The 24939-nt window shown below is 43.5% G+C and overlaps 4 protein-coding genes across 8 annotated transcripts in view; 3 read left to right on the forward strand and 1 right to left on the reverse strand.

The window, feature by feature from the left end:
- Positions 1 to 92: 92 nt before the first annotated feature.
- LOC147043404 (sodium/hydrogen exchanger 6-like) lies at positions 93 to 6905 on the forward strand. Of its 2 annotated transcripts, XM_085935151.1 has the most exons (17): positions 93 to 488; positions 771 to 970; positions 1075 to 1152; positions 1316 to 1392; positions 1473 to 1585; positions 1734 to 1839; positions 1996 to 2097; positions 2325 to 2466; positions 2625 to 2730; positions 2813 to 2901; positions 2986 to 3099; positions 3204 to 3315; positions 3620 to 3773; positions 3890 to 3920; positions 4001 to 4089; positions 4346 to 4451; positions 4532 to 6905. In XM_085935151.1, exons 1-17 carry the CDS (start codon positions 212 to 214, stop codon positions 4832 to 4834), a joined length of 2199 nt encoding a protein of 732 aa, XP_085791277.1. In that variant the 5' UTR covers positions 93 to 211; the 3' UTR covers positions 4835 to 6905. The 2 variants fall into 2 exon arrangements, with proteins under 2 accessions (XP_085791277.1, XP_085791279.1); XM_085935153.1 differs by lacking the exon at positions 1996 to 2097 and having other exon boundaries at positions 97 to 488.
- A 94-nt stretch (positions 6906 to 6999) lies between these two features.
- On the forward strand, positions 7000 to 12509 carry LOC147043405 (four and a half LIM domains protein 1-like). Of its 3 annotated transcripts, XM_085935148.1 has the most exons (10): positions 7000 to 7121; positions 7291 to 7463; positions 7742 to 7805; positions 8920 to 9000; positions 9346 to 9442; positions 10668 to 10833; positions 10901 to 11075; positions 11144 to 11313; positions 11374 to 11560; positions 11705 to 12509. In XM_085935148.1, the coding sequence occupies exons 6-10, from the start codon at positions 10678 to 10680 to the stop codon at positions 11854 to 11856; spliced, it is 840 nt and encodes a 279-aa protein (XP_085791274.1). In that variant the 5' UTR covers positions 7000 to 7121; positions 7291 to 7463; positions 7742 to 7805; positions 8920 to 9000; positions 9346 to 9442; positions 10668 to 10677; the 3' UTR covers positions 11857 to 12509. The 3 variants fall into 3 exon arrangements, with proteins under 3 accessions (XP_085791274.1, XP_085791273.1, XP_085791272.1); XM_085935147.1 differs by lacking the exon at positions 8920 to 9000; XM_085935146.1 differs by lacking the exons at positions 8920 to 9000; positions 9346 to 9442.
- Positions 12510 to 12836: 327 nt separating this feature from the next.
- On the reverse strand, positions 12837 to 15503 carry adad2 (adenosine deaminase domain containing 2). Its single transcript, XM_085935144.1, has 10 exons — positions 15389 to 15503; positions 14913 to 15035; positions 14744 to 14797; positions 14528 to 14656; positions 14259 to 14409; positions 14027 to 14197; positions 13722 to 13936; positions 13405 to 13639; positions 13181 to 13313; positions 12837 to 13105 (listed from the first exon to the last, which is right to left on the reverse strand). Exons 2-10 carry the CDS (start codon positions 15004 to 15006, stop codon positions 12995 to 12997), a joined length of 1293 nt encoding a protein of 430 aa, XP_085791270.1. The 5' UTR covers positions 15007 to 15035; positions 15389 to 15503; the 3' UTR covers positions 12837 to 12994.
- cpeb4b (cytoplasmic polyadenylation element binding protein 4b) overlaps positions 15073 to 24939 on the forward strand; it is a 40705-nt gene continuing 30838 nt past the window's right edge. The window contains exons 1-3 of one of the 2 annotated variants that reach the window (XM_085935138.1): positions 15073 to 15162; positions 16819 to 17034; positions 19759 to 19874. The gene's annotated coding sequence lies outside the window, so the exon portion shown is untranslated. Of the gene's footprint in view, positions 15163 to 16818; positions 17035 to 18692; positions 18710 to 19758; positions 19875 to 24939 lie in introns of those variants that run through there. The other variant, XM_085935139.1, reaches the window with a different exon arrangement.

Below are 24939 nucleotides of genomic sequence, written 5' to 3' on the forward strand. Positions count from 1 at the left end.
ACGTATTTTGACTCAAATTTTCTGGAAATATATAAATTTATTGTATTTATACAGTAGTAAATATAATACTGTACTACGTGTATTTATTAATCTGATTTTGAATAACCGGAAGTTCTTTTATTTTGACACCAGCCCGGAATTTGACTCCGTTTGTTGTGGTCTGTCACGGGGATATTGCGCTTCTCCAGCTACTACAAACATTAGCGCCACTATGGCGTCTACGCAAATAATACCCCTTCACGTTAAATCCCCGACGGCGTTGTGGTCGCTGCCGTTCGCGTTGCTATCTTTCGTTCTTGTCGGGAGAGGCGAGAGCAACGCAATGGACAACGTCGCAACAGAGAGGCTGGCTGAAGAAAGCCACCGCCAAGACAGTGCCAACCTGCTCATATTCATCATGCTCCTAACGCTTACTATTCTCACTATATGGCTCTTTAAGCACAGGCGCTTTCGGTTCCTCCACGAAACGGGACTCGCCATGATCTATGGTAAGAGCTCGCCTCGAGCAAATCACCCGTGGACACTGTGTAGCATCCATGCTAACTAGCTGACTGGATGCTTAATGATGGCGTTGGTTACACAATTTGACATATTACTGTACAGCCGCTTCTCGACAGTAACATTGACAATTAAGTAGTATGGTTGTAACTGAGCGTGTGCGTAAAGATTCCCCAATTTGCCCACTAGATGGCAGCAAAGCATTGTAAATAACGTATTCATATGGAAACAATGACCACCACCTAATTCTCTCTTTTTCTCCTCCTTGAAAGGCCTTCTGGTGGGTGTGATACTCCGATTCGGCGTCCACGTGCCCCCGAGCATGAGCGACGTAGTGCAGGGTTGTGCGGTGAACGCCAGTCCTGCCACCTTGCTGGTGAACGTCAGCGGGCGATTTTACGAGTACACCCTAAAGGGCGAAGTCAGTCGAAGCAAAGGCCACCAAGTGCAGGACGACGAGATGTTGAGAAAGGCAAGCCGAGACCTTGTCATTATTTATATATTCAATTATCTTTCTGATTGTTGTCTTATCATTTATGGAACGACCAAAGCATCATTTATTCTCCATTTTCTCAGGTTACTTTTGACCCAGAAGTCTTTTTCAACATTTTGCTGCCCCCGATCATCTTCCATGCAGGCTACAGTCTAAAACGGGTAAGGTGATCTAAAGAACACTTAATATTCAAAGTTAACTGTGCTAGAGAAGAGGCCCAGTATTGGGGCATATTGGGACCCAATCACAATTGTTTAATTTGTTTTCAGATTTGATTGTGGGCTGGATTAATTTTTCATAAATGTTTGTCTTGGTCTGTCCCAGAGACATTTTTTCCGCAACATTGGATCCATCCTGGCCTACGCTTTCCTGGGAACTGTTATATCTTGCTTTATTATTGGGTAAGTGATCCAATCAAATTAATCTACTTTAATTACAATGTGCTATCCAGTGTCTGAAAGATTCTTGTAATGTCCTCCAGGCTCATCATGTACGGATTTGTGTCCTTCATGAAAGTGGTGGGCCAGCTCGGGGGAGATTTTTACTTCACCGACTGTCTCTTCTTTGGGGCCATCGTGTCAGCGACAGACCCAGGTACAACATGGACATAAAAAAAAAAGAAATTGTGAGATCTTTTGAAGCATTATCCAGCTTAATGATTTTTCTTATCTACCCTCAGAGTCAATCAAGATGCTTGTTTAACTTCTTTGTGGCTCTCAAATCCCTTGTCTTTGTATTGCAGTGACAGTGCTGGCCATTTTCAACGAGCTGAAGGTAGACGTGGACCTGTATGCTTTACTTTTTGGGGAAAGCGTGCTCAATGACGCCGTGGCCATCGTCCTCTCGTCGTAAGTTTTCTTGAAAACCCGCCGAAGAATCAACACAAACTCCCATAATCCCTCCACGAATCGGCCGATGTCACTAACACAAATCCCTGTCGTTCCATTGCTGGCCTTCCATTCCTTCATCTGTCATTCATCACCTACCCGTACGTATGCATGCAGTGTTCTTCTCCGTTTGGAGAAGCAAAGTAGGCGGGGGGCTCGAATTGTGAGTCCCGAGGGCGAGGAGGAATGGCTGGAGAAGAACCAGACAGTTATTCCTCGGTGGGTGGTTGGAATTTGTGTTTGTGGTGGCGTATTGGGGATCCACAAAGTGACTCATAACATTTCCCCAAAAAATACAAAAGTCGCAGTGTGGATGTAAATCACATCTTATCAGACATTCATGGCTACTGGTTCCTTGTCATCTGGTGGGTTCCTCACCGCTGTTTTTTTTTTTTTTTTTTTTCCCCTAACGGTGTGTATGTTTATGCCGTCCATTCGGTCCTCAGCTCCATTGTGGCTTACCAGCCGACGGGGGACAACAGCCACAGCTTTGAAGCCATGGCCATGCTCAAATCCTTCGGCATCTTCCTTGGCGTCTTCAGCGGATCGTTTGCTCTCGGCGTAGCCACCGGTGTGGTGACAGCTCTCATATCCTTTGTGTTATCTGATTATTGCATCCTTGGTGTCCTGTTTGTGTGGTTATTGTACTTTGGGTTTATTTAATATGACCCATCAGTGATAAATGATGGCAACAATTTTTGGACACATTATCATCTGATTGCTGATTCATCTTAACTTTTCATCACGTGACCAAGTTTACCAAGCTGAGAGACTTCCCCTTGTTGGAGACGGCGCTGTTTTTCCTCATGTCCTGGAGCACCTTCCTGTTGGCCGAAGCTTGCGGTTTTACCGGTGCCATATTCACGTCGTTAGAATTTAATCGTATTCGTATGGCGCTCAACCGGCTCGTCACGTTCTGATTGTTTGAATCTAGGCGTGGTCGCCGTGCTGTTCTGCGGGATGACTCAGGCTCACTACACCTATAACAATCTCTCTCGTGACTCACAGGATCGAACCAAACAGGTACGCGCCAACTGCGACATGTCAGTCGCCAAAGAATGTCAACAGACTCGCCCGTGTCCTTATCATGTGCTTGTTACAACACAGTTGTTTGAGCTGCTCAACTTTCTGGCGGAGAACTTCATTTTCTCCTACATGGGCCTGACGCTCTTCTCCTTTCAATCGCACGTCTTCAACCCTCTGTTCATCATCGGGGCCTTTGTATCCTTGACTCAAAGAGGTCTTGGCTATTTATTTGGAATGTGCATTCCTATCATGGAATAGAATCTCCAAGGTATTTGCCCTTGACTAAAATCTTACTCTAGGTAGCAGTGTTCTTGGGCAGGGCGGCAAACATTTACCCATTGTCCTTCCTGCTCAACCTCGGCCGCAAGAACAAGATTGGTTCCAATTTCCAGCACGTCATGATGTTTGCAGGTACGCCGTATGAGGAAAAGGTTCATGATCTGCCTCTTTGCTCCAGGAAAGGGAAGTGTTATTGAAGGTATAACATGACAGGATGGTCCAAAAACCACATTTCAAGTGTGTCCTGAGCACAATTTCCAAACGATTCATTTACATAATTTCTGTATTTTTCATTCTGATACATTATCAGTGTTTGCGGGTTGAATATTTTGAGGCTTTTTGTTGGAGTTCTTGCTTTTAAATGCCAATGTTGTCTTTTTTTTTTTTTTTAGATTGTCCACTACTGTATTTCTAAACTTCATCTCGTCCCTTCTAGGACTGCGCGGGGCGATGACATTTGCCCTATCCATCCGCGACACGGCCACCTATGCCCGCCAGATGATGTTCTCTACCACCTTGCTGATTGTCTTCTTCACCGTGTGGCTCTGCGGAGGCGGCACCACGCCTATGTTGTCCTTCATGAGTATTCCGTAAGGCCCATAACTGAATTTACCCTACCACCTGTCCACATATAGTGTATCTAGTATGAATATGTAATTTTTATACTTCCAAAGTCCCGCTTCTGTCTTTTTTTTCTCCTCCTCAGTGTGGGTGTGGACTCTGATCAAGACCATTCAGTATGTATCACACATAGAAATCTGTTGGTTTTCCTTTGCTAAAAAAAAGAAATCATGCAAGCCAATGTTCCGCCTGACAGAGTTCAGGAATGCTGGATGGCTCACAGAGGAGGAACACAAAGCATGAGAGCGCCTGGCCATTCAGGATCTGGTACAACTTTGATCACAAGTATCCTTTGATGTGAATGGGAACTCTCGGATTTCAATTTTAGAGGGAGCATAAATTGAAACAGTAAGGGCCTAAAATTGATCCCTGCGGCACACCTCGTGTCATTTCATGGATTTTTGAGGCGCAGGGATCTTAGCTTATCAGAAATGTTCTTTCAGTGGGGTTAGATTAAAAACCCGAACTGTTTCGGTATCAATCTTCTGGATAATTTGAACTTTTTCAAAAATGTTCAATGTCCTTGACACCTTTTGCGCAGCTACCTGAAACCCCTCTTGACCCACAGTGGCCCCCCTCTCACTGCCACCCTGCCCGCCTGTTGCGGACCCCTAGCACGGTGCCTCACCAGCCCGCAAGCATACGAGGTTTGAACGTCAATATCGTTATCTAACACATTTGAATCAGCGGGTCCTCAGAAGGTTCTTAAAATGACTGCTCACACTAGAACGAGGGCCCGCTCCACGACGATGATTCCGACTTCATCCTGAACGACGCCAGCGTCGGCTCCATGTACGCCGACGTCACAGTCAGCACGGACGGCTCGAGCTCCAGCAGCATTAAGCGCCACCGTCCATCCGCCGCCGACGAGGGCCTGGATCACGAATTGGCGCTGGCTGAGCATGAGGTGGCCATTCGGGGCACCCGTCTGGTCTTACCAATGAATGACCCGGTCGATCCCCCGACCACCGTAACCCTGCCCCCGCCGCCCTCCCCGCCCCGCTCAGACCCTCGTAGGCACAGACTGTAAAACAAGGTTAGCCCTGTCGGGTTGCATTCGTTTGTCGTTATCATAGAAAATCCCACCCAGGTTGATTTTTGCCTCCCATTACTGGGGCAGTGGCAATATTCACGTGACCGTACTGTGTTTTCTGCAGGCTATTTATTTGGAAATACCCAACAACAGTCTATGACTCGTTGTAGTCGTGTATCTTTTCTTATTTGCTGCCCATACCTATTCAACACCTTTTCAAACACACCAATGAGATGCAGCAATGTAATCCAAGTTGTTTTGTCAAGTATTGAAGGCTTGGTTAAGCACTGGAGACATTTCTTGCTATGGATTCATAGCAAGAAATTTCTCCTCATGTTTTTTTTTTTTTTTTCATGGTTTTCAATTGGACTGATTCTGCACTTTTTTTTCCCCCCCTTGCTTATTGGCAATAACTATTCTCACAGTCACTCTCTACCTGGCTGGGAACTGAATGGTCTTCTATGCTGCTAAATTATTTTCATAGACCGAACATCTGTTCTCCTGCTATTAAGAAAGCATGACTAATCCACTTAATAATGCAAAAAAAAAAACAGTCCGCACAAACTTTTACGGTCACGTAATTACAGCCGCTAAACTCTTAACGAGTGGAATAATGATCTGCTTTCACTGTTTCTCGACACTTAAAATCTTCACGTGGACAGGTACGTGAGGGGCTTTGCGAGGAGTACTCGGTGACTGTAGGCGTGAACGTGAACATACCACGCGCAAGGTCAGGTATTATCGAGATATACACGCTGGATGACAAGTCGGCGGTACATTAAGAGTAAGGCTAAACTACTGATGACTTACACATTTCTGTCAAGACATTTTAGCACCGTCCGTGTGCTTAACTCATGGATTTATTTATTTATTTGTTTTGTTTGTTGTCTCATGATATGACATTTCTTTATCACGATTTGTTTTTAAAAGTAGGACAGCTCAGTGGCGAGACGCACCCCGACCTATTCATCCTATGTGAGCTGTGCTATCCAAACGTAGGTGAGGGCGATTGTCGAGTTTCCATTGGGAAACTTTAACTGTGTGTGTGTGTTAATTTTTTTTGTGTGATGTAGCAAGCTTATTAAGACAAGCGCTTCCCATGTGAACGTCATTTACAAGCTTGTGACTGGAAAAAACAACTAGATAAAAAAAAAAAGAAAAAAAAAAAAGCACTAATCTGACTGATGCACCACGCACACGGACAAAAACGCACACACTGCCATGTCTTTGGTATTAGGGCATGCTGAACTATTGTGAATTCAAGTGCCTAAAATGTAAATTGAACTCCTCAGTGTAGATTTGTACATTCAATTTGTTCAATCAGGTGATCATTTTGAAGGTGCACTAGATGCGCCGATTGATGTTGACTAAGATCAGTGCAGTTGGTTTAATTCATTTTTAGGTGTAACTGAGATAAATAATAGAACATCAGAACTCCTAGCAACAGTGTAAGGTTTACTGAATTGTAGCGTATACGGTACCTGCATAATGGTGGAATCTCCAAAGTTAAACGAAGAAGGAAAAAAACCAAAATGTCGCGTTGAACTTGGAAGGTTTTACTGCAGCAATGCGAAAGGATCCCACCTCTTCATTCGTTTGCTTTTTGCACATAGGCATCTCTGTAGGTTGGTGGACTGCAACCGGTACTGTCGTCTTTGTGCTGGTCAACACCGTAAGAGTGTCTTTAATATACCCAGATAACTATTTAATCCCTCAAACTGTTTTTGTTCTTATTTTGTTGAAGCAGTATTCAGCTTTTCTACACAATCATCCAAGCAATTTGGATCGCTTGTAACTTTGTGTTGATGAATTAATTTATATGGTACTTTTGTTGCCGCGATCGCACACAAATTAAATACCGGTATATTTTGAAGAGATATGAAGAGCTTTTGTAGAGATTAAACACTAAAGTTTGTGAGGATGAAAGAAATGTTGATAAGAAATGTGATCTAAACTGATGAAAATATTTGACTGACTTCTTCCATCCTGTTCTGTCATTCTATATTTTTGGTCTCTTGTCTGGCAACTTGCAAATGTACCAGAAATAAATGTCAAGGACTGCACTTTGTTTCTTCTCGTCCTGTGAGTGTATTTTGATGCATTGCGGTAAACATTTAACACACTGTGTTTGCATTTTTTTTTTTTGGGCTGAATAAGTTTCTTAAAATATAAAATATCCATGCATATTTCAATATAATGCAGTGCAGTTCACTAAGTCCACATTGCAGGTTGGACCTCTACGGGCTTACGAATTTGTTGGACTGCAGCTTATTCTAAAAAAAAAGTGAGTACGCACATGTTTGTGCTTATGCTCAAATCAGTGGTTAATCAAAAAAAAATATCACTTGAGTTTGTTATTTCTTTCTTTTCTGGTGGGGGGAGCGATTTATATCACTTGGTGCGATTTTTTTTACTTCTGTAGAAGGAAGTCTAATTTTAGTTTTATTTTGAAGCTTGACACCAACATCCGGTCTCCGCTTCGTTGTTGATGTCTAGCAGACAGACGACGCCACTAGACGTGTTTACGCTGAAGCCGGGGGTGCGAAGTTCACACCGAGTCCCCCCCCGCTCCTCGACACCCACGGCGAGACGTGCATCCTCGGCTGCGCGAATCAACTTTGACTCGGTAAGCTGGAGAACCAGAAAAAAACAAACACGTTCGTGTCGAAACTTGTCTTAACTCACGATGTAATTTATTAGAAAGGCGTGCGCTACTTATCATGCGCCTCTCGTGAAACGTACTCGTTATGATTGATGCGCGTGACATTATCAATTCATAAAAAAATGAGAGCAATTCGCCACATGTACAGTATCTGGAAATAATTTTGTCCTTCCTGATTATGATAATGTTGATGAAAAGAATATTAATAATGTTTCTTTGTTACACTTTTTCCCCCCCATCAGACTTGCCTTGCAAAAATCTCCAAAATTCAAAAGGGAATCAAAAGTTGCATGGGGCGTTGTCTCTGTAAGTATTTCTGCAAGTGTGTGTGTGTGTGTGTGTGTGTGTGTGTGTGTGTGTGTGTTTGACATTTTGAAGCCATGCAATCTGTTTCCAGTTAGCAAGTTTCCTCCTCATTCACTGATCGAAGTGTTGAGGCCAAGAAAATGCTCACAAAGGTCAATTAACATTCCTGTACAGCAATTTATTATCATGTCCTTGACAGAGGATAATATTTGGAGAAACTAATCAAGGGTCAATCATAATAACCATGCAAATGAAAAATTAAAAAGTAATGCATCAAAAGATTTTTTTTTTTTTAGAGAAACATGGACGAACAAATTGCGTTCCACAGCTTGTGGCCATATTCCTTCTAACTACATAAACATGAATGACGCTGTTCGAGAAGCAACAGTGATCCTGTATTCACTTTAAGCTTTTTTTTTGTTTTTTTTTTTGGAAAGCACAGAACGGTAAACTGCATCACTGCCTCGTAAAACTTTATCCACTTTCTCAGGCTTCACGCCAGTGAAGGTTTAAACGAGTCTGTCTTGTTTTAAAGGGCTTTTATTGTAAAGTGGCAATGGTGATGATGGGACCAGGTCAAGGTTAAGCACATTTTCCGCACTTTTAAAGAGCAATTTTCAAGCTGTTCAGAATAACTGAAAAAAAAAAGTAGTCAGGGTTGTTTCTAGTTCTAATTTTTTTGGGATGAATTGTTCACTCTGCTGCTTGTTCGCTCCCACCTCAGAACTGAAAACAACTTTTCCAATGTTACATCTAGACCGCACGTTCAAACACTTCCAAACATTCTTCAAGTAAATAAAGCTTTTCTACAGACCGTAAAAATAGCTGCCTCGGATAACTTAAGTTATTTTGCAGCCCTTACTGACATTTTCTCCAAGACTTGTTCTTGACCACGCTTTGATGCTTAAATCATCTGCTGCCTTAAAGAGGACATTTTGTTTTTCTAGTTTTTTTTTTGTTTGGCGCCAGAATTTAGCGTGCAGCTTTTTGGATTGCCATTTATCTCGATTCACTTGCATAGTTTGAAATCCCTCAAGACAGTCGTTTAAGTCACATGCAGTCTATCGTGATGTTTCAAAGGCCTTTTTTTTGTTTGTGTTCCGGCGTTGCTGAGGCTTTGAAGGGTGTCTGGAACGCACACGCACTGAGAACGTCGTCGATAATATCCCAAAAGGAAATTGCTAATAGACAGCTGGTAAAGTCTTTGCCTCTACGCTGCCTTCTTCCCTTACTCCACTTTCTGGAATTTATCTTACTGGTGACAAATATAGCAGTTTGTGGCAACAAAATGTTGAGTCAAGCGTGCTATTAAATATTGTGTGATAGTTGTTAGTTGGGTAAGGCTAGGAAGTTGTGTCATTAATTTAAAAATAAAGACCTCCTCACTTAGAGTTGCATAAATAATCGTCAAAGCCTTCTCTTTACAGTAGTAATATTTTTTTTAAATGGTAAAATTTGTGACAGTGTTTCTCGATTGCCCGCGGCCGTTTACTGTGCCAACACTCTTGCGATGGAGACTTCCTGTTTCTGTGTGTTCCAGCACATTCTTGCCCGATAAGCTCATGCCAACACGCCGGCCCAACGCAGATGTCGTGCAGACGAATGTGAAAAATCCGTTCGGTGTCAGATGGCTCAGGGTAGGAATTCATTGTCGTCGGAATCTATGGAGACGGGGCGCCCTTATGGCGCAGACATGAGGACAAACATCCTTCCAAGTCCAACATGTATCCTGTATCAATATTTAGAGCCTTGACATGCCCAAGTAGGAACAGTCAGCCATATTGTTTTCTTCCCACATAACACGCTTTACGCTCCTTAAATACAAGCCAGGACCACACATGATGGCAAACTTACTTATTAACACTTAACTGCACATGATAATGATAGTTATCTGTTCTAAAAACAACGTGTATTATGACAAGAGGGGTAGGAAAAGAGTTGAGACACGTTGGATGAGATTTATTTTTCCCTCCTCCGACCTGGCCGGAATTCCAGCTTGGCTTCCTGTTAGCGAACAATTCCCCATCAGATAGGTGTCTTATTATTATACTATTGTTCTGTCAACCTGTTTGGCTGTAGCCAGTGATTGCTGTTAAGCCGGGGAAAGAAAACAACAGGTAGCAGCTCCAAAAGCAGGAAGTTTATTTTGTAAATGGATGGGAAAAGCTCCTTTTTAAACTATGTGCTGACAGTGGAGAAACATATCATTTACTTTGGAGTGTAAATTGGAGCAACGGCCAGAAAATTTAAATAAGCACAGAGCATTCCAGCGCACTGTTCCTGCACTTGAAATGACCTTGTTGGACGCAATTCAATTCCACACCCTCTTCATCCGTTCACTTACTGTTTTTGTCTCAGGAGGCACACCCAAGAGTATTCCATTTAATTAGTGACTTTAAGAACTCACATTATTTGTGTGTGATTCTTTGATTTTACTGTCATTAATCACGTGTGAAAGAAATACTTGGAAATTGTAAACAAGAAATATCAAAAGTAAGCAAAAAGGGGGCAATTTATTGGCGAGGGGGCAATATTCGAATGTCTGTCCAATACCATAATAGACTGCTCGTGTTCAATACAATGGTCTTTGTCGCCCTCTAGTGGCGGTTCTTCAAGATGTGACCTGTTTTAACTGTTAATGTGCATTAAGTAAGAAAATAGCATTTCTTGATACGGGTTAGAAATACGAGAAATAATAACTGTTTTACGGAATTTATTATTTCATCTTACTGCACAAGTAAACAAGTTGCTCAATATCGTTCCATGCCTCCATTTCTGAGTAATTAATGTAGTTTTAAATTGTAACTGAGATCCTGATCTGATCAAAGATTGTTTCGTTTATTTATTTTTTTGTTACTTCAGAGATTGAAAAATGTCAGCCAGCGTGCAATGTTCCTACTGTCGCGAAGACCTCGGCGGCAGGAGATTTGTACGCAACGAGGGCCGGCCTACGTGCGTGCGCTGCCACACCAAGTTCTGCGCCAACAGCTGCGCCGAGTGCCACCGACCCATCTCCGTGGAATCCAAAGTATCCACACATGCTCGCATTCATACAATACAATTTGGCAACTGGATGTGACACTGGTTCTCATCAGGAGCTGAACCACAAGGGTCGCTACTGGCACGAGGACTGCTTCCGATGCGCAAAGTGCTACAAGCCGCTGGCCAAGGAGCCGTTCACCACCAAGGATGAACGCATCCTGTGTGGCAAGTGCTGCTCCAGAGAAGAAGCTCCACGTTGCCACACCTGCTATAAACCCATACTTGCTGGTTAGAACATCGTTTTTTTGCATTGCTTATTAGCGTTAAGCTCACACGTGTGTCACCATCATCTCCAGGTACGGAGAGCGTGGAGTACAAAGGCAACTCATTCCACGACGAGTGTTTCACTTGCTGCCACTGCAAGCGACCAATGGCTTCGCAGAGCTTCATCGCCAAAGACAGCGACGTCTACTGCAGCCCCTGCTACGACAGCAAGTTCGCAAAGATCTGCGTCTCCTGCAAAAAGGTAATTTAGGGAAACAGAAGAAGTGGCGATACAAACTGACGTACTTTGATTCGTCTGTAGCCGATCATGACCGGAGGAGTCAACTATCAGGGGCAGCCCTGGCACGGTCATTGTTTCGTGTGTAGCTCCTGCTCAAAAGCTCTGGCTGGGTCCAGTTTCACCACCCACAAGGACCAGGCCTTCTGCGTGGACTGCTACAAGAGCACCGTGGCTAAGAAATGCAGCGGCTGCCAAATGGCCATCACAGGTTTTTCATTCAAATTTGACATACCTGTGGTTTGGTATTCACATTTTTTTTTTCTTTAAATGGGGCAATTTGAATGAGTGTCACCTTTTTTCCCCAAATATGGGATGTTACAGAATTTTGAGATCGTTTTTCCTCTCCACTCAGGTTTTGGCAAAGGGGTGAACGTGGTGAGCTATGATGGAGCCTCCTGGCATGAATACTGCTTCAACTGTAAGCAGTGCTCTCTCAGTCTGGCTAACAAGCCCTTCATAGCTAAGGGCCGGGACATCCTGTGCTCCGACTGCGGTGACAAGTAGAAAACCAAATCCCTCAATTCCTCAGAATAGCCCTCAATGGTGATAAAGATGTTTCCATGACTGCCCCATTGACATATTGACCATTTTTTAAAGAGTCTTTTTGTGTAGTCGCCCGTTTCCACTCCCCCGTGCCCAATCAAGTTATCCAGACTCAGCCACAGTCCCTCATGAGTGTGGTGACCTCCGTGCCTGGGTGATGGACTCCACAGCAGACATCTAACACTCAACCCAGCGTCATCCCCACCAGACACGGAAATTGGCTGTTCCTCATCGTGGGTAATTTGTATCATGCATCGCTATTGTTCTTTGTTTCTGCTAAGTCCCACAAAGGAGCCTGCAATTATGAACACATAAGCATCAGGACCTGGGAGGAGTCTGTTGCCAGGCAACTGGTAACAAGACATTGTTCCTATCAAGCGTTGAAACACAGTTGTAATGGAAACTCCCGATTTCACATTGGACATTGAATTATATTACTTTTTACTGAATTGATAATTGAATCTTTAGTGTGTGATTGCATTTTTCAGAATTATTACTGTACGAGAGAGACACTTGTAACTCAATTTTTACCAACATGTATTTTATGGTTCAAATGCCCTACAGTATTAGACTTTCTAATACTGTACATAAATAAATTCCATGCTCCAATTGAATGGACCTTGTGCTGCTCCTTTTGGCCATATCTGCATGTGCATGTGTTCAAACAGTTTTAAAGCTCTCAGTGACAATTTCATTAGCTCATCTATGGCATTTTGTTTTTATCAATAAGCCAGCAGTCTTGTGTAAGAAAATTATGTGGTTTGGTTAAATCCACGTGCAAGTCTGTTTTACATTCAGTTTGACAGTCAACTTCAATTGAGAGTGGCAATGAATATGTTAACTGTACTTTGACAGTTTCTTGTAAGGTTCACTGCCACCATCTAGTGGTGGCGTACTGTAAGCTCGCTCATGTCAAAATAAAGCAAAAAAACAGATTTTAGGGTGACTACACTTTAATATGTATATTTTCAACAATTTCTTTCCAACAAAAACACTTCACAAAAATTTGGATTGTAAATTTGAGAACAAAAATATCTGAACATTTCCCCTCCTGTCCCCCCAAACAGAACTTGAATGCCTAAACATGAAGGAGAACTGTTCAGATGCTAAAGATGTCCACCTCCCTTTTGGCATTCCAGGGGCCGCTGCGGTTGCTTAGGAAGTGCTCCTTGATTAGATTCTTGACAGTCTGGTAGACGCCTGCGTCCACCTGAAGCGCACACACAAACATCCACATGAAGGAGCTTAAAGCTTTAGAGCTCAGCAGACACGCTTTGAGACCCACCTTGATGCTGTGATAGGTGGACCGATCCAGCAAGTAGCTGAGTCCGCCCAGCTGAGCTGCTTTACGGAAGTAACTGTAGAGTGCTCTCTTGCACAGCCTGCTGGAGAAGCTGGGTCCGCTCATCGACGGGGAACTTCAAGGAAAAGTAAGTCAAGATTTGTGAAAAAAATACGAATCAAAATTGTGAGCAACATCTCTTTCCAACAAATTGACATGAGATGTACCGGTGGTCAATGAAGCCTTTCCTGCTGTCAACCACTTCAATGTCTTTGTCTCCAAGGCACCAGTTGATGCTAAGGACATCGTGATGCGGCGACTCCTCAATGGGCTTAACCTCTTCGCAGCACAGGAACCTGGTGTCATATTTCTTGTAGAACGGTGGCAGAATGTCCTCCCAGCCGTTGCCCAGGCATTCATTGATAATATTCGACAAGTAGCCGGTGTACACCTTCTGACCGCCTGCGGCGACACGACAACTCTTCAGAACGTAACCCCTACTAGACTCGATGATGACGTATCAACGTAGTGTTGCCAGAGTTACCGAGCACCATGCTTGTGATGTAAAGTGGCTGGATGAAGTGGCTCAGCAGAGCGCCCTGCACGCCCACAAAGGTCCACAGACACAGCTTGTCGGTGCCCGAAATGCAGCACACTTTGGCCGCCCAAAGTTTCGGCTCAAGTAGGGTGGCGGGCACCAGTGAACCCTTGGCGTGATAATTCAGCTTTAGGGGGGTCCAATTATTGAGGTAGGAGCCCCTTAAGATGGCAATAAATGAGCTTGTCATTTACTTGGTAGTAGGTCATACTAGAAACAGGTATGCGTCCATTGTCTGAACACATTGGCACCTCATGTAGAAGTTTTTGGCAGCTCCTTCAGGACACTGATTGGTGTAAAGGTGCAGGCTGGTCTTGGCTTTGAGCTGAAGCTGCGGCCCGGCTTCGCTACTCTCAAATATGCATGCTTCCTTGGCCCGCGGGTCGGTGTCAAAGAAGAGCAGAAGCTGCTTGTAGAGGAACCTGAAGACAAAGATGGGATCTCAAACATAGAGTTTAGAGGAGTGAATGCCAGTCAGTGCACCTCTGGAGTGCCCGCCTGGCAATGATCATGGCGTGACAGTCGTGCACCATCGTCCCGTTGAAAGCAAGCCAACCGGTGCAGCTGAAGCGACCGGTTCCCAACGCCACTACCTGGTAAGAATCACATGCACGCCCCGATGTGTCTGTCACTTCTGTGGGGAGGATAAAAACATATAAAGTTAATTTGGGGAGATTCTGCTTACACTCGATTGTATTTTTTCCGAAAGTTTTATTTGATGGGCTTAACAGACACTGAAAAGTGAAACGTAACTCTCACGAGGACAAACGCCGCCATGTGGCTCTTGCAAGCTTGCAAATCCGGACTCATCTTCAAAAGGCTGTCGAATTTGTTGCTGCTTAATATCGTCACGTATCTTTTGTGGAAATCTGTATTCCAAACTAAACCATAGCAAGTGTGAAGAATTTCAACAGGAAAACAAAACATGATGCAGGCAATGAACCCGTTTTTAACAGGCGATGGTTTACCATCTGGTGAAGATGGCGTTTCACTGGAATCCTTGTCAATGTCAGCAGAGTTGTCTTAAAACAAATACACAAAAGTGTGATTATTGATAAAGAAATAATCTAACAGGATACGAGGGCTGATGTAGCACAGACATACTACAGCTTGACAACTACATTATGAATGTATCACCTTTTACAACCCCTGAGTCCAGGGTCTCCTCCACAGTGATGGATTCCTCCAATGTGATGTCTTTCTCCGGTAGCAAAGTGTAAGCATGGGACATGGTGGCGATAGGATGTAATCCTCAAATAACTATGGGATATGACAGAGAAATTCGGTATACGTCATCAAAATGCACCTGCGGGCGGTTGCATTTCCACTTAGCGGCAACCTTCGGACTGCGCACATCTCATTCTATACTAATCTTGCTGTGGAAAAGGTAAATAATTTGTTTCTTATTCTATGTGTATTTTCAGATTGTTAACCGTTATAAATAAACTAGAAAAGTTATGAAGTATAAATATTAACAGCGTTATCATAATACCCGTCAACGTTAACTGGCATCCATTTTACATCCGAAAACTATGATTCGTATTTGTTTTATTCCAACGCATTGTCTCAAAAATTATATTAAATAGGATAAATAATACAGAAAAATTACTCACAAGTTCACAAAAGAAGGTTCGTCGTACGTTGTCGACAAATAGTTGAAGAAAAGAACTCGGCAAGGTAATTGTTCGTCCGCGAGGAAACGTCTTCCTGATTGGTTCAATGTTTACCGCGGTCCCAGGGACCAATCAGGCATTATCTTACTCACAGGAAAAAATCATAATTACTCAACAGATTTAAACTTTCGTCGATATTTTTAGCACTAGTGTCCTTGAGTCGACTCTACACTACTTTATGTGAGTTTTATTATGTTTTTATGGTCTATTAAAATCTTCAATGTACATTTACAGTATACTGGGCCCTCTGTTTTACTGTTCAACATTGATACAATTGTAATAATAATTGAACATGTAGCATGCTTTTTATTTACTTGCTCTATTCAAGCTAGGACTCAAACTCAAAATCCCCAAACTGTGAGGCAGACATGCCACCCATGCTACACTGTTTGTTTGCAAATAAATCTCAACTCAAATCTGTATCGGTGCTCCAAAGAATTGAGATGAAATGAAAAGGTGGCACTTGTCATTGTTTATGTATAGATGCAGTAAATAAGCAAATAGATACAGAACGGTTTGGGGAGTTCTATGAATATCAAATTGTGAAGATGAATCCTTCACACACGAGGACACGTGAACAATCACTGTACATGCCGCGTAAGTGCAAAGCATTATTTGCACTCTTGATATGTTCCCTTGATTATTATGAAATTCAATACTAATTTTCTCCAGCTTACCTTAAGAGAGCCAAATGGGGCCTTGTAGAGTGTGTGTGTGTGTGTGTGTGTGTGTGTGTGTGTGTGTGTGTGTGTGTGTGTGTGTGTGTGTGTGTGTGTGTGTGTTGGTGAAATCACTCCTGCTGAGGCACAATGGAAAACTTCCCTAGTGTCATCCTCGCCTTCTCTTGTCTCACGTTTCTATTTCTACCCCCTCGCCCCCCTCCCCATTTTTGTCTTATGATTTCACACCCACGCAGCCGCTTACGGCTCACAGATTTCCCACTTTTTATTCCTTGAAGAAGAAAAAAACGGCGAGGACACTGTCCCCTGTGTCCTCGCGTTTAATTTTTTTTCTTTTTTCTCTCCATTTATTGTCACAGCTTTTTTTGTGTTGGAAGATGGCAGAAAGGAAAACTGTGATAGTGTTTTTAATTCAGCATATGTTGTGAGTGAGAGAGGCCGTGTGATGCACATGTGAAAGTAAACACTGAGCATTTTCCCGACAAATCACAGCATTAAGTGGTGTTACAGGAAAACAATGGATTTGTGTCAATCTGTCTTTTGTGTCAACGTTACAACTTTTTGGGTGGCTGGACTGGATCAGTGGAATCTCTATTTATTTCAATGGCAAAAGATGATGTGAAATGCTCTTAACTCAAATGTCCTGCATCCTCTTCTTTTTACTATCCCCATCTCTGCTAATCTTTTAAGACAGGAGGATACAGAACACTATGGCCGCCTGCTCTTACCCTGTGGATGCAGCTTCATACATCTTTAAAGATGAGAGGGAGGCTCCACTTTCTCACGCCTCGTAGGACGGGGAAGGAGAGAGCGAGAGAGCACACGCCGACGTGCCTAACCCACACACTGAGTCGTGAAGAATCACCCTTTGTCTCACTTCTTTCCCCGCCTCTCCTGCATCGTGAGGTACTCCCCGAATATCGTGCCACTCTGGACGAATCTCATCAGGATAATAATTATTCGCACACGAACATCTGCCTTTCCTTCTGTTGACCTTCCGCTTTGCTTTTTAGCCATATACGTCTATATATGGTACACCTGAAATTCTAAATATGGCTAGCAATATTGTGAAACGTGTGTGTGTGTGTGTGTGTATATACAGTAATCCCTCCTACTTCGCGGCTTCAACTATCGCGGCTTCGCTGTATCGCGGGTTTTCAAAAATGCGTAAATTAATTATTTTATCGCAGAAATTTCATCATTTCACGAGGTTTCGCGGCCACTTGAGTTTCTTCATTTTCCTTTAATAATGATAGCTTACGTTTAAAAGTCGTTTTCTTGTTTTGAAATGAATAAATTAAAGAGTCAGTACAGTATACTTTATCGTCACATGTGACTTCAGGGCGTTCTCTCTGTTGTATATTTTGGACTAACTCATGTTCCGTAGTGGGAAAACCCCGGATGTGGGAGGGGGAGCTTCGGGGACGTTCAGTGTTGCGATGTACGGCCAGTGAACTGACTGTGATGAAAGGAATAAAGCAGTATCCATCACGTCGTTGTCCGAACCATGCTTGCTACATCAGAACCTGGAAAATAGTAAAGATATAACACTCTCCACCGGCGGTGGCCTTCATCTGGACATAGCAATACACTGTTAGTCTCGTCGCTAAGGCATGAATGCGGAGCGCACAGTCCATTGATATGAAAGTCCCCTAGCAGCGAGCTGGTTGATGTCAGCGATAAAAATAGAATATCTTCCAAGAATAGCTCAAAAAAATCTAGTTTCTATTTCGCGGAAATTCCCATTTCGCGGGTGGGTCTGGAACGTAACCCCCGCGAAGTAGGAGGGATTACTGTACTGTTAACGTAAGTGTGTATATCCATCCATCCATCCATCCATCCATCCATCCATCCATCCATCCATCCATCCATCCATCCATCCATCCGATCATATTCCTGCCAATGCTAACACAAATATAACGCTTACCACAAAGTTCCTTTTTCCTCATTAACATCTTTAACGGCGCGGCTCACGCCTGTCCTGTAACATCACTGTCTTTGCTCCCATGCGCGATGAAGCTCATATACCGCCTTCTGACACATGCTGAACTATAAATAACCTTTCGCGTTTGCGGCGAACGTGTTCCGTTACTTTAACATGAATGAATTCCGTCGCTGTGTGCAACGACTGGCTCTCATTAACCTCAGAATAAGAAATGTCGTCCTAAATAATGTTGTCTATGTGGCACTAATAATAGTTTGTTGCAGAGGAGAAAGACTTTATGACTTTATGCAGTGTTATTGTCTGTTTACGTGTGTTGCTTCATAGTTTGTGTTCAAATCTCTTTTTCTTAAAAGTAACACGGCAATAATGGTGATATTTTGTGTTAGCACGTCAATGTAGTTTCCAATTATTTTGTTAGCATTAAGTGAAGGGACAAAAGTCTTAACGATGAGTTTGTTTTAACGACGCACTGTGTATGCCACCTTAAAAACGTTTGGAGGCACTATTGGAAATAAAAGTATCGTCTTGCATTACAGAACAGTGGAAATCTCTCATGCGAATGCAGAGCAGATTTGCCTTGCATGTGAAAATGTCGGGGGGAGGGGGAGGAGCGCCTCGTCGTCATCGCAGCAGGGGGTAAGACGCAGCGTGCATTTTCACATCGGCGAGGGTGCGAAAAATAGACTTTTCAAGGGCCTCAGCGGAAATGGTTCAGTTGGTACTCTTAGTCAACCATGGGAGGCTGGGCCATTTGTTAATTAAACATTAAAAAGTTGCATCTTTTATGATGGATGGAAATAAAAAAAGACTCCCATGTTCCAAAATAGGGATGTGTACGAGTGTGTTCACGCACACGGGGTCTTTCCCCACAGCGGTGCCGTTTCTCTCTCAGGTGCCACTGGTTACCATGGCAGCAACATCCGCTCTCTTCCTTCACCCCCCCCTGCCTTCTGTTGCTCTCCTCCCAGCATCCTCTCTCTCTCTTTCTTTCTTGTTCTCGCCATCTTCTGCCGACCTCATTCTCTCGTGCCGTACCAAGAAACAGGCCAGCGACCTTTTCTTCTTTTTCCTTTTCTTTTTTTTCGTTACGTGGCACATCAACCGGGGTTTCCCTCCTCCGGTGGGAGGATTCATGGCAGGCGGCTATGAAAACGTCAAACACAGTGAACCGAGTGGAATCGTTATAATTATGAGGCACATTTGTCATTAAGCTCGAGATGACATCCACTACACGCTGTGCCCCAAATATAAATGTGTTTATTTTAGTTTGAGTTTTTGCTTTTGTTGTTTCTCCTGTCTACCCACTGACTGGTTTAATCATTTGTGTGGGTTAAGATTGAACAGAAAAAGACTTCTGAATACATTTTGACGATTTAGGCTTGTTTTTATTCGGACTTGGATGCTTCGTGTGCGTCCATACCAAGCCAGCTGTACAAACATGACTGCCATACTGTGTGTGTGTGTGTGTGTGTGTGTGTGTGTGTGTGTGTGTGTGTGTGTGTGTGTGTGTGTGTGTCAGCCAGGCCAGTGGGTGATCAATATGGACTGTAAGTGATGAGTATAATGGGACTTTGTCTGTCAAGGGACATCGAAGAAGTAATGCAGCCTGCGTGAGGGAGATTTAGTGCGATATGACCCCGTGTGTGTGTGAGTGTGTAACTGTGTATTGTTTGGTTCCATTGCAGGGCCGCATGTGGAGGGTGTGGATTGTGGGCAGACTCCCCAGCCTCTGCGCTGGGTGTACGATAACGATAATCCAATTGAACTGGCGGGACTGGCCTGTGGGATTCACTGCTTGTGGGTAAGTGTGTGTGTGTGTGTGTGTGTGTGTGTGTGTGTGTGTGTGTGTGTGTGTGTGTGTGTGTGTGTGTGTGTGTGTGTGTGTGTGTGTGTGTGTGTGTGTGTGTGTGTGTGTGTGTGTGTGTGTGTGTGTGTGTGTGTGTGTGTGTGTGTGTGTGTGTGTGTGTGTGTGTGTGTGTGTGTGTGTAACCCGATCGCCTCAGGTCTTGAATGAATAAGAGATTAAGGTGTGCACCATGGCGTGTGCATGTTAGTGTCTTTTTATTGACTTTTACTCATCCTTTTCTTGCTGTTGCTTTTTTATTTGTATTTATTATATTGTTATATCATATCACGATTATATTATCTGATGAACAAATGAATAAAAATAAAAAAAATCTTCCCCTCACCATTCACTCGTGTACTCCCCCCCCCTACTCAGCGTGGCGGGTCGTTGGCAGGCGGCACTTTTCTCCGGGCCAAGCGCAAACAAATGGCAGCCTCCCTCAGCGTGGTGCTGTGACACGCACATGCAGTGAAACACACACACACACACACACACACACACACACACACACACACACACACACACACACACACACACACACACACACACACACACTGTGTGACTGTGAGCAGTCAGCCATGCACGCATAGGCTACGTATGAAGGATTCATGACCACACACAGATGGAAGTATTGTGAAATGCACTCCACAAACTGTGCAGCGTTATTAGCATAACCCTGTTTCAATATGAATCCAGAGCCACGCTCTCACCCCGCATCTCCCAGCGGAGATGGCGCCGTGGCCTGCTTTCACTCCAACAGGGCAGAATCAGGATGCATTCAAGCCAACTAGTTCCCAGATTGGGCGCTCGTGGTGACGACGTAATGAGCCGAGAGCAATATGTCGCCTGCTTGCCTCCCCGTTTTGCAACCCGAAGCAAAGCCCGACTGCGCTCGCTCATGTGTCTCCCTTAAGTCTACAAAGGCTGCTCATCACAAACCTCACTCACATCTCCACAGAATTTGATTAATGATCCCCAGCGGTGCGCTGCCATCTAAATAAGACAGCCATCTATCTGTACTAGTTGGAGATGTTTGCATGGAAAAGGAGCCGAGAGGTCAAATCAGGAGGGGGTTGGATGAAGGAGCATGCGATTATGAAGTGGGGAGGGTGATCGTTTGAATATGCAAAGAGAGGAAGAAAACAGAATTTGCATGCCAGTTTGTGTTGCAACGTGGCATCGGATTTCTTCAGCACACACTCTGGCCTGGATTGAATCTGCCCCCGCTCTGGTTTAATCACAGCTAGTATATTAAAAGTTTGGGCACCTCAGGATATTAGTGGCACCTTGAGATACTTGAACGTAAAGTTTGCTGTCCATTTACCCGAAGAACGCCCTTGCTAGCTTAATGCTAACTCATTGTGGAAATCTCCACTGATGGTCTAACACAACATTGATAGCTGAGTGGTGTTATAACTCTTGAGGTGACGGATATTTGAGCACAAACGCTGGAGACGAACATGATCTTAGGCATATATACTTTATCTTGTGGATTTAAACGAATACCACGTCGGAGCGCAAAATGAGTTTCGATAGAGAAAAAATATTGACTGCTATCACTTCTCTCCTTTTCACTTTCATCATTCGTTTATAGTGTGTGTGCTGTTCCTCAGAGGAGGCTGATTGCTTTCCAGCAAATTCCACAGACGTCAGGCCTAAGTATGAGCAGGGATTTAAAGACAGAAATCTACTATAGTGATAGTACTGATGAAATATCAGTGTAATATCAGCAGAGATACATTGGGATTGGAGGGGAAAAAAACCCTCACCAGAATTGGAATAGATATGTAATGGAGCATTTCTAATCCAATTTTGACCTGGTCATCTGTCTTGTTTTTCTTTCCTCGCTTGCAGCACACGTTGCCAGGATATTAGGCCTTGCCTGTGTGCCGCAGCAGACACTGGCGACGTCGGGCTTCATCCGTCGCGCTTTCGCCGCATCCTCTCTAAGCTATTTATGGCAAACACATTGAGACTGAGGCTGGCTTTGAAGGAGGGTATGTGTGTATATATGTGTGTGTGTAGGTTTAGAAGAGGTGGGGTGCAGGGATGGCCTTCAGAGGAAGAATCTTCCATTACTGTTGATTAATGTGGATGGAGGTGAGATTTGATCAAATTGAATGATCGTAGGTGATGGCCAAGCAATTCTGACCAAAGAATGTCAGAGACCTTTGAAGACACCAGTACAATTGACTGTTTATTTTGCATGCGAGCAACTATACATCGCCGGTGGCGTTGAGAGCTACATATAGTCGGGGTCAGACAGCATTTCTCTTCATCACCAGTCGGCGTGTCTCGTGGCTAGCATGTCACATTAGCATCAGCGCTCCAGCCAGCCATGCATGTGCCTTGGCCTGCCCCGGCAATGGGAACGGCACTATCAGCACTTTGTCTCCTCTCGCTTGTTCGGAGGTTGATGGTGGCAATGAGTGTGCATTTGGGGTGGGTGACTGTGGGCCCAAATGTTAACAAAACACACCCGCCTACTCCTCCATCTTGGCTTCTCTGCTCTGCTGCTCCGTTGGTGACTTTGTGTGCAGCCAGCAGTCCCGAAAAGCTTCATCAGCTAAATTACTGGAAGTTAGCTGTCTCTGTCAATTAAGTCTTCACATGGATAGCCTTGCGGAGTGTACTTCCTTTACATCCGCCCCCCCGTATTGTCATCTTTCATTTTCACAGATTTGTCTCGTCTCCCCGGGCATGACATCTCTCCCTTTAATCTACATACGTACATATATGGCTAATTACATTATCTATACATCACTCTGCACTTCATCCACTGCTGTTTGCAGGGCGGGCCTTTGGCGCATTTCTCTGGAGTTACTCAGCAAAGGTTTGGGGGGGGGAAATGAGAGTCTCAGGACAAGGGGACCCGAAAGTTATTGGATGAGAAATCACTCTGCTCTCTCATCAACACCATCGGGCTTATACAAATATTTCAAGCTGTTAACTGTCACCCAGGTTACGTTTACTGTCAAACTAAACATTGACTAAAGCCATTTACACTTTGTGTTTTGAAAACAAGTCTTTGCCAGAGGAAAGTCTATTTAGCGTAAACAATGCTTAACGCAATTGACATGCTAACTGTTAGCATCGCTATAGTTGATTGCAGGAGCAGCTGATATTTGAAACACAGTAGAAACACGTAGGGAGATGATTTTGCCTTACTCACAGGTATATATTCTTTATCCTCTGCAAAAGAATGAGTAGTACTGTTTATAAATAGTTTTGTCACCTCAAAGCACCTCTATCATGTATTTTTACAGACTGTGAATCACACATGAGCCGCTTTCCGAGGGTACTTTATCAAATCAGGCTCGCAGATGGCTTTGTTTCCAAGACAACGCCATGCTCATTATCAGTCGTCATTATTGAGTTAACGCACTCTGCTGGGCGTTTTTTTTTTTTTTTTCCGTCAAGTGTTAATAATTCGCTGCAAGACGACACCGGCTTCACGCCATCAGTCACACGAGTGTCTTGTTTACAAGAGAAGGTTCAATTAGTGCGACTGGGGTCTTTTACGAGGCTCATTTCTCATTTGCTGACCACGTTTTGCCGCTCTGCGTGTGGTACACGCTTATCGCTGCGTACATGCAGATGTGACCCAGTGAGAGAGTGAGTCACATTGATAAGGTCACATGGGCTGCCGCTGCTAGAGGTCACACTGGTTTTGCATAGCAATCCTTTGACTTTGTATGCGCTTCTTAAGAAATAATCTGTTGTGTCAATTCTTATTCCGAAATTTTGTACGGGCCTCTGAGGACTTTATGAAAACTGACGTAAATGGCCTCTGGTATAAAATGCTCCTCCTGTAGTGTGCTTGCCAGGCCAGTAACCAGCTGTATTATATTGATTATTTTTCTATTATATTTATATATTATTTTTTTCATTATATTTATATATTTTAAATACACTATTATATTACAGTTCAGTTCATTTGCTCTTTGAATATTTTTGGAACTCTTTCCACCACTGCAAACTACAACCACAATAAAGCCAGCCCAGTGGTATGAATTCTATTCTGACAATGTCAATTAACCTGAACATTATCATTACTTTTGCTTTGGCTGATGAGTGTATGTTGTCATTCATCCATCTTTAATGGGCATTGTTTCTATTATTGCATGCGTGTGTGTGTGCATGCCTTTGTCGCTGCCCTCAGCTGCTCTCGTGCATTCCCAATGGAGCAGCAGTAACAACAGGGGATCATAAACAGCAGCTGTGCCTGGATAGGCCACACAGTGCACCCCACCAGCCCGCTGAACTTCCACAACATTCTCCAAGATCACTTGAGAGAAATTCCTAGCACACACCTAGATTTTTTTTTTTCTTGTGGATGCTTTGCGACTTCCCACATTAGAAATACAGAACTTCATACCACCATCATGTAATGGGTGGTCAATTAAAGATGGACATTTAACTCCACATTCTGGAATAGGAAAATCATTCTCTGAATGTTCTGAACTCCTGTTTCAAAGTTGTATTTTGCATAGTAAATGCCTGAATGAGTTGTGCCATCGCATATTTGAAGAGGCTAACCATCAATGACTTCTTTCTGTGGAAAAAAAAAAAGTATGAAGTTAAAGTATCCTCAATCACGGAAATTCAATTAATGACAGAGAAAAGCAAATGAAAACAGAAAGCCTAGCGGCGTTGACAGAATGGCATTAACTATCCTACCCTCTTTAACCGTATACATGCAGCTTTAATGTTTGTTCCTATGGTAACAGTAACCAGAGACACCATGTTGGTGTTCAATCACATAGGGAGGTCAGCCATTGTTCTTGCCAATCAGCTCATCTATCACACCCACTCGGTGACCTGAAATTTCATACACGTCCCATTTGGGTGGCCAAACACCAGATCACAGTTGAGTTTAACATTGGAGACCTGGCTTATAACTTTCTCATTCGTAAAAGAAATCAATACAAATCATTGTTTATTTGATATAATAGTGTACACACCGCTTACATCACTAAATGTTGTCAAGTACAGAATAGTTTCAGCTACAAAGTGTTGG

Source organism: Syngnathus leptorhynchus, chromosome 17, assembly GCF_054491065.1.
Source record: "Syngnathus leptorhynchus isolate UIUO chromosome 17, UIUO_Slep, whole genome shotgun sequence".
NCBI classification, from domain to species: Eukaryota; Metazoa; Chordata; class Actinopteri; order Syngnathiformes; family Syngnathidae; genus Syngnathus; species Syngnathus leptorhynchus.

What these genes read in the sequence shown, in the direction of transcription:
- LOC147043404 (XM_085935151.1), top strand. Translation starts at nt 212, where the DNA reads ATGGCGTCTACGCAAATAATACCCCTTCACGTTAAATCCCCGACGGCG. An exon ending in GGGACTCGCCATGATCTATG is followed by an intron (nt 489 to 770) that starts GTAAGAGCTCGC and finishes CCTCCTTGAAAG; the next exon opens with GCCTTCTGGTGGGTGTGATA. An exon ending in CGTGTCAGCGACAGACCCAG is followed by an intron (nt 1,586 to 1,733) that starts GTACAACATGGA and finishes TTTGTATTGCAG; the next exon opens with TGACAGTGCTGGCCATTTTC.
- LOC147043405 (XM_085935148.1), top strand. Translation starts at nt 10,678, where the DNA reads ATGTCAGCCAGCGTGCAATGTTCCTACTGTCGCGAAGACCTCGGCGGC. An exon ending in TCTGCGTCTCCTGCAAAAAG is followed by an intron (nt 11,314 to 11,373) that starts GTAATTTAGGGA and finishes ATTCGTCTGTAG; the next exon opens with CCGATCATGACCGGAGGAGT. An exon ending in CTGCCAAATGGCCATCACAG is followed by an intron (nt 11,561 to 11,704) that starts GTTTTTCATTCA and finishes CTCTCCACTCAG; the next exon opens with GTTTTGGCAAAGGGGTGAAC.
- adad2 (XM_085935144.1), bottom strand. Translation starts at nt 15,006, where the DNA reads ATGTCCCATGCTTACACTTTGCTACCGGAGAAAGACATCACATTGGAG. An exon ending in GGCGTTTGTCCTCGTGAGAG is followed by an intron (nt 14,410 to 14,527) that starts TTACGTTTCACT and finishes TCCTCCCCACAG; the next exon opens with AAGTGACAGACACATCGGGG. An exon ending in CATCACAAGCATGGTGCTCG is followed by an intron (nt 13,640 to 13,721) that starts GTAACTCTGGCA and finishes GTGTCGCCGCAG; the next exon opens with GCGGTCAGAAGGTGTACACC.